The 12,700-nt window shown below is 43.5% G+C and overlaps 1 protein-coding gene across 3 annotated transcripts in view; it reads left to right on the top strand.

The window, feature by feature from the left end:
• The first annotated feature begins 453 nt into the window (after positions 1-453).
• OTUD7B (OTU deubiquitinase 7B) overlaps positions 454-12,700 on the top strand; it is an 83,659-nt gene continuing 71,412 nt past the window's right edge. For 2 of the 3 annotated variants that reach the window (XM_039513091.1, XM_039513089.1), the window contains exon 1: positions 463-627. Coding sequence is in view for 1 of the 3 variants with exons in the window: in XM_039513092.1 (XP_039369026.1) it covers positions 612-627 (16 nt within the window). In the remaining 2 variants the exon portion in view is untranslated. Of the gene's footprint in view, positions 628-12,700 lie in introns of all 3 variants that reach the window. The other variant, XM_039513092.1, reaches the window with a different exon arrangement.

Here is a 12,700-nt window from a genome sequence, read left to right as displayed (position 1 = left end):
CTGCAATAGACCCCTAGCCGCCAGCTGAGTTACTGCGTGGCACAGCACAGCGTTGTCACGGGGGCTGTGGGGTATTGTGTAGGTAGGGGATGCTGGGGGCGGGAGGCTGCCAGGGAGGAGCTGCGCAGCGGCTGACGAGGGATGCATTGCACGGGGGAGGGTTGCAATGAGGGCAGGTGCGTGTTGGCACGTGCACGGGGGAAGGGCCGCACGAGGTGGTGCACGGGGCGGGTTCGGTCGCGCGCCAGGGAATGGGCCACTGGCGACGCGCGCGCGACCCCTCCCCATCAAGCCCACACCCGCCTCCACGGGGCGCGCAGGCGCAGTGTGGCGGGTGGCGGCGCAGCGCTGTGATTGGCCCCGGGCCGGAGGTGGGCGGGGTCCGAGTGGCCAGTGTACCCGGGAAAGACGTCCGGGCGGAAACCCGGCGGGCGGAGGGTTCGGAGTGGCGCAGCCCCACCCCCACCCCCAGACGGGAGCGAGCGAGCGAGCGGCGAGCAGGAGGCGGCGGCGGCGCAGCGAGAGGGTCCCGAAGCCCAGAGCGGCCTCCGCCAGACACCCGCCCCCGGGCGGGGACCCCTCAGCGCCGGCCGGGGACCCCGAGCGCGGGGATGGAGCTGGCCACGGGTAACTTCCCCCCTCCGCGTCCGCTGCCGCCCCCCCCTCCGGTCCCCCCGCCACGCCCCCCGCTCCGGGTCCCCTGCCGAGCCCCCCTCAATGGCTCGTCCCGCCCCCGCCGAGCCCCTCTCCGGGTCTCCCGGGTCCGCTGCCGCGCCTCCCCCTTCGGCTCCCTCCGCTCCATGTCCCCTGCCGCGCTCCCTCAGTGGATCTTCCCGCCCCCCCACCTAGTCCCCCTCTGGGTCCCCTGCCGCATCCTCCTCAATGACTCTTCCCGGCCCCCCCCCGCCGCGCCCCCTCAGTGTCCCCTCCGGGTCCGCTGCTAAGCCCCTCCCCGGTCCCCCGCTCCGGGTCCCCCCCGCCGCACCCCTCTTCGGTCCCCCCTGCAGGTCCCCTGCCGAGCTCCCCTTAATGTCTGTTCCCGGTCTCCCCCCCACCGAGCCCCCCTCAATGCCCCCTTTGGGTCTGATGCTGCGCCCCCCTCTTCGGTCCCCCTTCCGGGTCCCCTGCCCAGCTCCCCTCAGTGGCTCTTCCCAGTCCCCCTGTTGAGGCCCTCCTCTGGGTGCTCTCTCCGAGCCCTATGTATAAACTCCCCCTGTCAACCTCTCCCAGGTCTCTGACTCAGCCCCCTCCTCCGTTCTCACCCTTAGCTCCATCCCTGCGACCCCCTGCCTCATCTCCCCCCTCCCGCCCCCCATAGCCCTTTGCACGAACCCCCGGCCTCAGCCCCTTCCAGGAGTCCCTACTCCCCTGTCTTCCCCATCATGCCAGGGCCCCTCCTTCCCGAGAGCACTCCCCCCCATGCTCCCCTTATCTCCCTTCCCTGCTGCCTTATTCCCCAATATCCCACCTTAAGGTGCCCAAACAGCACACCTGGAAAATCGGGACAAGGGGTTGGGGGTAATAGGCACCTATAGAAGAAAATACCCCAAATATTGGGACTGTCCCTATAAAATAGGGACATCTGGTCACCCTGTCCCACCCCTGCCCCATCACTGTCAGCTGTTCCCCATGGTGCCCACAAGCGGTCCAGCTGGTAACGCAGCCCTAAGAAAGGTCCCTGCTCGCCCTCACTCACTCTGCTCCAACTCTCCTTTTCCACCTCACACCTCTCCCCTCTCACTACAGCTTCCTCCATCTTTCCCCTTTACTCTGTCCAGGCAGGGGCCAACTCTCCCTCTCCTCCACCCCCTTTCTGGCTGATGATTTTTCCCTTCTTGAGTTTTATTTTTCTGTGTTATCTCCTTGACTCTTATTAGTTTTCAATACGCTTAAGGGTGACTTTGTTGGACAAACAGCTGCAGGTAGTGTTTGCTTTGTGGACTCACTCTCTCCTGTGATAAGCAGTTAGGGACCCATGTGTCTGATGCCTCAATGCAAGGTTTAATTTGTTTAATTGGTCTCACTAAACTTTCTCTCTTAAGCTAGTCAGCTCTGATAAATGAGGTTGAAGTTGGGTAACATCTTCCTTAGGCTACACTGGTCACAATGTCATTAGCTTTGAAACAGCTTTATCTTAAGTGCTGTTATTGTGTCCTCAGAGGGTTGTTTTGGTTTTCTAATACAGTGTCCTTTCAGTCTTGGTACGAAAGGGTGATGAGCTGCCCGCTTGTTTTTAGAATGCTATACAAGTGCTAAGTTAGTATTAGTATTAGTAAAGGGGTGTGTGTGTGTAAAACACAAACCTGTTAACTTGAAGTTGCAGTGCGAACAGAAACTTTAGGAGATGCTGATGACTAAGTAAAGGCTGTTAGATTTCCTGTGTCTGTAATTCATAGGTTAATGGTGTGGATAGGGGTGAACATAATGGGGATTCCTAGCCCTATCTGTTTACTACTCTTGTGTATTTTTAGACTGGCTACCCTCAGTAGCTCACAGCAGTTAAAGATGGAAAAGCTATATTATACCATCAAGTCCAACCCTGTCTGCTGCACCTGATATGCATCCACAGGGTTATAGGTGAATGATCATGCATTCCCCTGTATCTGCATCATTGGTTCTTCTCTTGAATTCAAAAGAAAAATGGGTGTTTACTCCCAGTGTTTACTCACAATGTAAAGTCTTTTACTTTCAGTCCTATTTATCTCTTGATCTGTTGACTAATTCCAATGCAGTAAAGAGTTTGTCACATGTCCTCAACTGGGGACTTTGCACTGCCCTGGCAGGGAGATGGACTTCATCAAAGTTTCTAATGCTTATGATACATCAGTAAGTGCTGGCACCCTCAGTATACTAGGCCTTTCACGAACAAAGATGCAGGTGAGGTTCCTGCCCTGAGAACTTTAATGATGACACCAGGGATATGTTACTTACGTTAAGGCCTGAGGTAGAGAAGAAATACACCTCTACCCTGATATAACATGAATTTGGATATAATGCGGTAAAGCTGCGCTCTGGGGGGGTGGGGCTGCACACTCCGGCGGATCAAAGCAAGTTTGAGATAACGCAGTTTCACGTGTAACGCAGTAAGATTTTTTTGGCTCCTGAGGACAGTGTTATATCGAAGTAGAGGTGTATGCACTTGAACATCTTTATTTTTCATAAAGATAAAGTGGGAGCAAACTTCTAGCAACCTTAATTAATAGGTTTCCTCCCAAATACTACCCAAGCGAACTTTAAAAAAAAATAAAATCAAACCTTCGTATTTGCACTCTGCAAAATATTTCCTAATTGGGGCATGCTCTGAAATAGCCCAAGATTCTACTATAATATTTTGTCCTGCCAGAAACGCTAGTGCATATGTTAATTCTAATGGAAGTCAGTAGCTGCATAAATGTCTGTCAGAAGTCGTGCTGCTCAGTCAGTGTTTTCTAACTTGGTCTTGACTAGGACCCTGCTCTTGCAAAGAGCTCCACTTAGCCAGACTCATAGTGAAGTCAGTGGGGCTCTGTGCAAGCAGAGGGGTCTGTCTACCTGTGCAAAACTTATTGCAAGATCAGGGCCAAAGTAGTTTAATAAAGAGCACTAAGGATCTGACCTTGAGTGGTGCTGAGCAATCTCAGTTCCCACGGTGGTCAGTGGAAGTTGGGGCATCTTCAGCACTTTGCAGGTTTAGATTCTTGAACAGAATAATCAACTTTTATTTTCTGCAGGTGGCTGCCAAGTCAGACAAGATGTCATTTTGTTTTATGGTCCTATAGAAATGAAATAATACATACTTTCTTGCACAATTATATTAATATTAAAAAAAAGATCGAGAGGGGATAAAGCCACTATTAGAAGTCCAAGAGGGTTGTTCATTTCTCATTTGGTATTTGTTGTGAATAATAAATACTACTTTTGAATTACAGTGGCACCCACAGGTCACGATGGTTCTCTATTGTGCTAGGCACCCATTGCACTTCTAGATCCTGCCCCAGGGAGCTCGTATCTAAGATAAAATGCAGGTGGGTGAGTGAGGATAAGGGCAACAGTGACAGGATAAGGGCAACAGTGCAGAACTTGCAGGTTTGAGGGTTGCTTTTTAATGATAAACAAGCGGGACAGTGATGTCACTGGTTCCTTCTGGCCACCTGCCTCATGGTTAGGTTATTAAAATATTTTCACTTGCAAGGGAGTAATAACTAATCATTTTAATTGGTTACGCTACTCTGATGTGAACCAAATAGGATTAATGTTAACAAACTAGAAATCTACATGGCTTGCAAATGCCATCTTTGTATGTAAATACTACTTTCTGATATAAATCAGAATGGACTATGCTATCATCCTGCCTGGTCACACTAAGGATTTAGTTTTATTAGAAGCCTATTGTCTGTCACGTGCCTGCTATTTTTAATGGTGCCAATACAAGATAGAGATGCATCCTGCTGATAAATGTTGGGAAGCAAAGGCTTTATTTTGCTGTGCAGCATGCGCTTTGTGTGCATGAGTACACAGGCTAGAAGAAATTCATTGCCTTGAAGTGAGCGTAGTGAGGCAGTGACAGGTTTAAAAACAAGACTTGAGTTTACAAATCCTAATCTGATGAGGAAAGGGAGTTCCTTGCCTTGATAATTAAAGGTTACCTCACTGCAGAACAGTAGATTCTGTGTGCTTTCACTGTGGGTGAGAAGGCTCATGACTCACCGACTTCAACTATTGAACAGCTTGGACAAACCCATGCTTAAGGGAAACAGTCCTTGCATTGATGTTCGATAGTGGGAGTCGCTATGTAAGGAATGTCATAACGGGACAGGTATTCTGTATGGTTTCAGGAGGCAGTGTTGTCTAGTGATTACACTAGGGACACAGGATTCTGATGTCTGCCACTGAGTTGCTGTGACAATTTATGATCAGCTTACCTGTCTTTAAAATGGGAATAATACTTAAGCATTCCTGAGTGTTCAGGTGTAGGAGTGAAACCTTTCCTTTTGCTTTTGTTTGGTGATGAGCTCCTGTGTCCTAATAACCAAATGCTACCACAGGTTAGCAAGAATGGCAGCCTTTGCTCGGGAGATATCTGATGGTGAAAAAGGAGTGTGTTGCTAATGAAAAATAAGATGTACTGGCAAAGTAGTTGTGTGGCAGCTGGAACAGCAGTTACCTTTTGCATCTCCCTTTGCGGAATGCCAGATTTGAAGAATTTTTTTAAAATGTCTATCCATTTTTATGTACTAAAGAAATCAATTTATACTGGGAGTGGGTGAATTCAGCTGGTAGTGTATTTAAATTGATATATTTTAAAGGTAAATCCAAGGAAGAAATCTGTTATGCATGCACATCTTTAAGGGCTTGTTCCCTTCCTTCCTGTCTTCTGGTTGATCCTGCCATGAAGTCATAGACTCTATTTACAGTTTCCCCATCATTGCCATAGCACCAGACTGTGCTGCTGCAAAAAACAGTATTATAGCTTCATTGCAGGATGGAGCAACAGGAAACACTATACTGCGTGGTGGGGAAAGTTATACGAGCACAAGGAGTCAGTTATAGAAATTAGGGTTGAGGACCTTTTAGGTCCCTTCTAGCTCATCCCCTAATCAACACGGGATTGAGCCCTGTAATATGTTTTCTGATGCATTGTCCAGTTCTCTTGCTTTGGGAGACTGCTCCATAGTTTAATGAACTTCCAGACACTCAGAATTAACTTTCGTTTGTTTAACTTCATCTTATTTATCTGTAATTATATCCATCCTCCTAAACTGCTTTCCCACCAATGGATGAAATCGTAACTTTGTTGAAATAAATTGAGTCAGGATTTCACCATTTGTGTTTTATGCATGTGAAATTCCTCCAAACTTAATATAAGTGTTTGCAGGTATGAGTGGGTTATATTTAGCTCTGTAAACTTTCCTTGGGACTTGGTCTCTCCAGCACCTTAACTTTTTGTTACTCTTCTCCAGAGTTTGCAATCTTTCTGATGAGACCATTTAAAGTTCTGGGCATCCCAGAGCAACATCTAATCTTTACTCCCCGACATGATGCTTTTGCAGTCTAGAATGGCATTGCTGTCTTTTTTGGTCAGTATTGCAAAAAGAGATGCTGAATATCAGGCAAGTAAATATCTTTGCCTAAATGGTTTTTTCCTCAAGTATCACAGCTGTAAAAGTTCTTTAAACAGGTTGACCATAAGTTACTTCTTAATATGTCCAGTAAGCTGCATGAAAACAGAAGAAATATCTATACTGTCCAGAAGTTTACTAAATCAAAGATAGTATATGTAAGAATCAGTGCCTAGTAGTGTAGTTAAATCTCTTATGGCCTTATTTTCAGAGGTGCTGAGTGCACTCAGCTCCTATGGGAGGTCAGTGAGAACTGAGACAGCTTAGTAGTTTTGAGAATCGGGCCACTAAGTATTTCCAGCCTAAACCCTGACTCTTATGCAGGTGCAGTTTTCTCAAACTTTCTATCCATGCAGATAGCCAATAAAAAAAACTACTTGTGTTTGTTTATATTAGATAAGTGCCTCCTACTTGGCTGAAGTGGGGGAAAGATTCTAACGTGATTCATTAGGTATTATAATTACTGTAATGATCTGTAATGTAACTGCGTGGCTAAGAAACAGTATTACGGTTGCATAGGGATCATTCACACATTGTTTGGCGCCTTTGAAGCTAACTGGCTCTGGCACTGTAAGAACATGTGAGAGTCTGTATTTACCCATGCTTAGAAATGTAATGAGAGCATACATTGCTTAAGCTGTTCTTGGAAGTGTAATGTTTTTTAAAAAGTTTTTTTTACTGTGTTTTCTTTTTGTCAAGTTCTAGCATAAAAAAGGCTTAATTGTGTAAAACTTCCATTTCACACACTCATTTCTGCATTGTCTTCCCATTGCCTGCACAGCCCGTCACCCTCATGAGGAGGTTAAATGCAACACTGTGAATGTTACAGTATAGGGGTCTTTGGGACAAAACCTTACAATCCAGAATTCTGTCTGCGTTGCATGGATATTAAAGATCCGATGGCAGTCTTCATAAGAGTCCTGGTTTACTCTGGGTACCTCAGGCCAACCATTCCTCCTCCCTTAAGTTGTGCAGCCTCCTGTAGGCTGTTGTTACGACTGATTGCCATCGTTTCCCCTACAGGTGACTGCATTACACATGTACTGTACATATATACGCCTCTACCCCAATATAACGCTGTCCTCGGGAGCCACAGGATGAATGGTGCTAAATAATACTGTTGAAACTTAGATGGACACAAGTATTGTTTGAAAATTAGTCACTGAACACACACAGTTCACTGTTTTTAGTATGAAACACTGTACTTTAATAATAATAAGTATACATTATGTTAATATGTAAGTTTCAGTCCTTGCTGCATTTTTGGTCAGTTACTCTGTCTTGGCGGTGCTCTGAAACTGAAAGCTGGAGGTTTTTAATTTAACCTGAGAGAGAGAAACACTTTAGAACTAATACATGAAATTAAGGGTGAAGTCAGTCAGGCATTTACTAGATAGTGGTGATGTGGGTAGGACCTCAGTGTTGTTCAGACAGCCTCCTTTCTGTCTAGAGACCTCTTCGCATTTCATACTTCTTTGAGGTTTAACCTCTAGACTCTTTCAAACCCAATTGGGTTTGAAACATCTTATGCTATCAGCCTTAATGTTGAAATTGGTTAGGTCATATTTTAATTCTAGCACAAAAATACAATTAATTAGGAAGATGCAACTTACAAAAAGTGTAGTTGCTGTTTTTTACAAAAGTTAAAACTTCCTTAATTTAGAAAGGGGACACACCTCTGTTTCAAAATGTTTTGAAACTACTTACTTTTAGCATTATTACTATTTTTGCTTAGCAGCTGCTTTTTGTAATGTGCATGTAGCTTTTTGGACCCAGGATATTCATTTAAAAATGTCTTGCCTCCTGTGTCTGAAAACCCCACTTGGGGGGAAGAATACAATTTGCTATCCTGCAGTACCTCATGACAATCAATCGTCATTCAAGTTGAAACTTAATACATTTTGGCTTTTTGGATGTCTCAGACTGGGACAGATCTTCACTTGGGCTATCTGAACTGATGGGTTTTTGGCAATGGGAGGAGAATAGGTATCCTTCCTCAAGGCTGCCCAATAACCAGGAATTATTTGTATATTGTCTTTTATACAATGCTAAACACATAGTCAGCACTTAGCAAATATAATAAAGGTGTTGGATCACATCAGGCTCATTGTGTTTGTAGTCTCTGCATTGTGTTACTAATCTGGCTTTGGTGTGTGTTGGCTATTTTAGAATACATTAGACACCTAACCAACATTGCATACGTCTTATCAGCAATGTGCTTGGGAAGGAAGAGAGGTGTCTAAAGGCCAGATGTGACACAAGTTAGAAACCACCCTGAAAGACTTCGTGTTTTGGATCTCATGTGTCTGGAACAAGGCCAATTGTGTAGTTTGCTTTGCGAATAGCTGTTTTGATAAGGAGCAGGGTTTGGTCAGTACAGGTGTTGGACTGCTTAACACACGGCAGTCTTTCCTGCCTAGCCTCAGGATTTTATCATGAATATTCCATTCAGGCAGGTTTTCAGTGCAAGTCTAGGGAGGCCATATTTATAGGAGAAACAAAAAGAATGTACCACTTCACTCTGCCCTAAAGGTAGAGTCCTGATTTAATGCAGGTTTTTAGCAGGTTTCTGGGTTTGAGGTTTTGACAGTAAAGTTAAGATTTAGGTATGCCAGGTCATTGCAGCACACATGGGGTTTCACAGTACAAGACACCTCTTTGGGGTGATTCCTTCCGTGTAACTGTACATTGTGATAAGGGAAGAAGAAAACATTGTACAGTGCTTGCATCCAGATGCATCCTTGCTCTTTAACTGATGAAATTGATTCCCGATGGCGTGTTGTGTTGTCTCGTGTTCAGGGACTTCCTCATAGGGTTATGGTATGGGTGACACAAGTCCTATTTCAGAATTAAAAAATGTTTGAATATTTAAAAAAAAAAATGATGGGCACTTTCAACTTGGTCAGCCTCCAATGCTGTCTCAAATTGTAGGTCTTGTTCTTGTAGGCGTGTTTGTTATAGCTCACATTTATTTATTTATTTATTTAAAAAGTTGCATCTTTTGTCACGTCATCTGAGGCTCTCCAAGCACTTTGCAAACATTTAAGCGTCACAATACTCCTGTTTAAAACGCTCTTATTCAAGTTTTACGGGGAGGGGAGGGGGATATTGAGCCACAGAGGACAAACAGTGAATTTATAACAGAAATGGGATTACGGCCCTGAAGTCCTGGCTCCCAGCCCCATGGTCTATCCACTAGTCTGTGCTTCCTCTCACACAAGAAGATCACCCAGTAAAGCTGGGGAAGGGGTGTATATGTTTTAAGTTTCATGTTCCTAATGTATTTCTTTGGAGATATTTTTCTGGATCTAGCTAAGATGTACAACACAGGGTTGCATTTAAGATCAGTGTTAATACTTGTGCAGTGGCCCTTATGAAATCATAAACTACTACTTTCCAGTAAAATGTAAAGTTCTAACAAAGCAGCTGTTCATCCCACTTCCTTTTCTTTACATTTTAAAGTGTATATTTGATCATGTGAAAACTCTCAAGTTCTCAATCCTAGAACTAGTGTATTGGGTGCAGGCACGAACAGTTCCTTTGTTATGGTGGTTTTTACTTGTGTTCTGGTAAGACGCTTGGTAAAATTTGATACTTCGTTCATTATGCTCTGGAAGACGCAAGTGACTTTAAGAATGTATATAATGTGCTTAACTTACAGTAAGTGAATAAACATACTTCATCAATTGCAGTTTTATTCTTTTCCCTTTCTCTTTCCTTTTGTCTTTGGGACAGGGACCATGACTCTAGTCTCTGTAAACTGCCATGCAAAATTATGGTTCCATATGTTTGTTGTTTTGATTGTAGCATGCTAATTAGTATCAGAATTTTTTAATCTTACTTTGCTACATAAACAATTGCAAGGTACTACTTGTATCCACTATTATGGTAACAGTGGATACTGTACCATAAAAAGAACTGGAGTACTTGTGGCACCTTAGAGACTAACAAATATATTTGAGCATAAGCTTTTGTGTGCTACAGCCCACTTCATCAGATGCATAGGATGGAACATATAGTAAGAAGATGTATACACAGAACATTAAAAGGTGGAAGTAGCCATACCAACTCTAAGAGGCTAATTAATTAAGATGAGCTATTATCAGCAGGAGAAAAAAACCCTTTTTTGTGGTGATGGCCCATTTCAGACAGTTGACAAGAGGTGTGAGGATACTTAACATGGGGAAATAGATTCAATCTGGGTGCCACAAGTACTCCTGTTCTTTTTGCGGATGCAGACTAACACAGCTGCTACTCTGAAACCAGTGAATAGGATGTGTGCTTAACACTGTAATTCTGTTGCGTAGCTTAATGGTTTGGAAAATAACTCCTTTTTTCAGAAAGTTTGGCTAGTACGTGTCTCAGAAATGATCAGAAAAGCAGATGTAACTCAGAAGGACACTGACAGATCAGCCTCGGTTTGTATTTGGGGCTGTATTTGAATGAATGCTATTCAATCCTTTCTGAAAACCTGGCTCTAAACATTAGCAAATGGAATATGAGCTTCATATACAACGCACTGATTAAAGGGTTTGGTTTGAAGGTAGGATTGTCCTGAGGACAGCAAGTTACTAATACAAACTATTAACAGCTTTTTCCTCTCCTGGACCCCAAAGGATGGATGCTCAAGATTTCTTTTTTTAGTTTTTTGGGTTTTTTAAACTTGTCTATAGCCCGATCTTCATTAAAACCTTTTGCTAGTATAATTTTGATTAGGGGTGTGATATTTTTGACATTTCTGTACTGGCAAAAGTCATAGTGTAGCTGCAGTATGCTGTCAAAACCCCTTTTTTTATATTGGCATAACCCGTGTCGACGTTCTACGTTAGGAGGGTTTGCCAGTACAGCTTTACTGATTTGTCTAGTATAGACATTGCCTGTTTACAATATACTATGCTACAGTTTTGTAGTAGTTCAGTCCTGTATGTAATACTCAATTGTGTTTTTGTGTGTTAACCATCCAGGGGCACTACAACATTTATAACTGTCCTTGCAACATGGTTAACTTTTGCTGGGGGCTGCAAAAGTGGATTGTTAACTTCTGTAATTGTCTTGTGTGCTTAAGCTTTGCGTGAACAGTCTAAAGATTTTTGTACACTTAAATACTTGACCTTATCAATATAGCCTTGTTCAACCCAGTTTGGCAGTCCTGTGGGCTTGTCTCTTGCACTGTCTACTGTGTGAGTCCAGGGAGGAACCCTATGGCCAATACATAGTGAATGCAGTCTGCTTTCTGAATCTGATTCGTAAAAATTGTTTTTCACCACCTGTTCAGAGATTAGCAGCTACTAGGCCTGTCTGAGTTTTCCTGATAGGTTCGTCCAGCTCCTCACTTAAATGGCTCCATCAGGGTATGGTTACAGCTAAAGGTGAGGCCTCCTTTTCTGTGCATTTACATATCTGTTGTTTCACTGCTTAGAAGAATAAGGGAATTAAACTTCGTAGTGGTGAATATGGATGTTCTTAATGTGACTTAGTACTTTTGGCATTCGTTTTCTGTATTTCTGTGGGTGTGGTGGCCAAGCAAGGAGTATTATTCATGTAAGGTTTATTATACATCAGAGCTACATGTGGCTCATAGTGTACAGTGCAATCTTAATATTGTTTTCCCAATGCCTTTGTGTAATATTTTGAGCCACAGTTGAAGTTATGGCTGCTAACCCTATGTTTAAGTAGTGATCATTTGTTAAATATTGCGCATGCACAATTTGGGGTGAAGGGAAGGAAGGGGTAAAAAGCAAGAGAGAAACTTAAAGGTTACTCAGCTTTGAAGTTGCTAGCATTAGAGTTGTATCATAACTTAAATATCATGGTATAGGTTTTGTGCCTAGCTGTTCCCCATATTAAAAAAAAAATCCTATATTATGAGGTTAGAGAATGCACTAGTCATTAAAAAATTGGAATCATAGGCTCTAGAGATAGATTAGGACCCACTTAGTCTGCTTCCTGCCTCACTATCCCCTGGTGTACATTTACTAATGTTAAGTACATCTGCATTAAATTCCTCCATTATACCTCACAGCCTAGACCATCTTATGACATAGTCTTTCTGACATTTGACACACCCAAGCCCTATTAAAAGCAGGCTTCTGTAACTGGGCTGGGAACTGCACATACCCATCCCAATTTCAATGTACATATTTTTATTTTAAACAGCACAGGAAACGTTTGAATGTACTTGCAGTTAGGATAGACATCTTCTTTGGTTGCTGTTCTTCAAGTATAAACACCTTTAAAAATAAAAGGCAAAGTCAGATAAACAATTTTAAATTCTTTGGCAAATGAAATATATTTTTTGGGCTGAAATCGCAAAGATTCCCAATGAGGTGCTGGGTGTTGTATAAATAAGTCACCTGTGTGATCAGAGATGAGTGAATGGGACATTGACAGCAAGTATTGTAAACAAACAGGTGTGCACATACTATGAGTTTCATAGTTATTTTAAGACAAAAATGCTTTCTTGGGCATTTTTAAGAGCCTGATCCTGCAACACTTACCTGCATGAACAGTCTCTTTGACTTCCACGGGCTACTGGATTTGACCCAAAAATTGGATTGTCAGTGTACAGGCTCAGAATCCTTTAGCATCCTTTTAAGAATGTT

The sequence above is a fragment of the Mauremys reevesii genome, linkage group 24, assembly GCF_016161935.1.
Source record: "Mauremys reevesii isolate NIE-2019 linkage group 24, ASM1616193v1, whole genome shotgun sequence".
NCBI classification, from domain to species: domain Eukaryota; kingdom Metazoa; phylum Chordata; order Testudines; family Geoemydidae; genus Mauremys; species Mauremys reevesii.
Note: the sequence above shows the minus strand (reverse complement) of the source record. Positions and strands in the feature narration are given on the sequence as shown.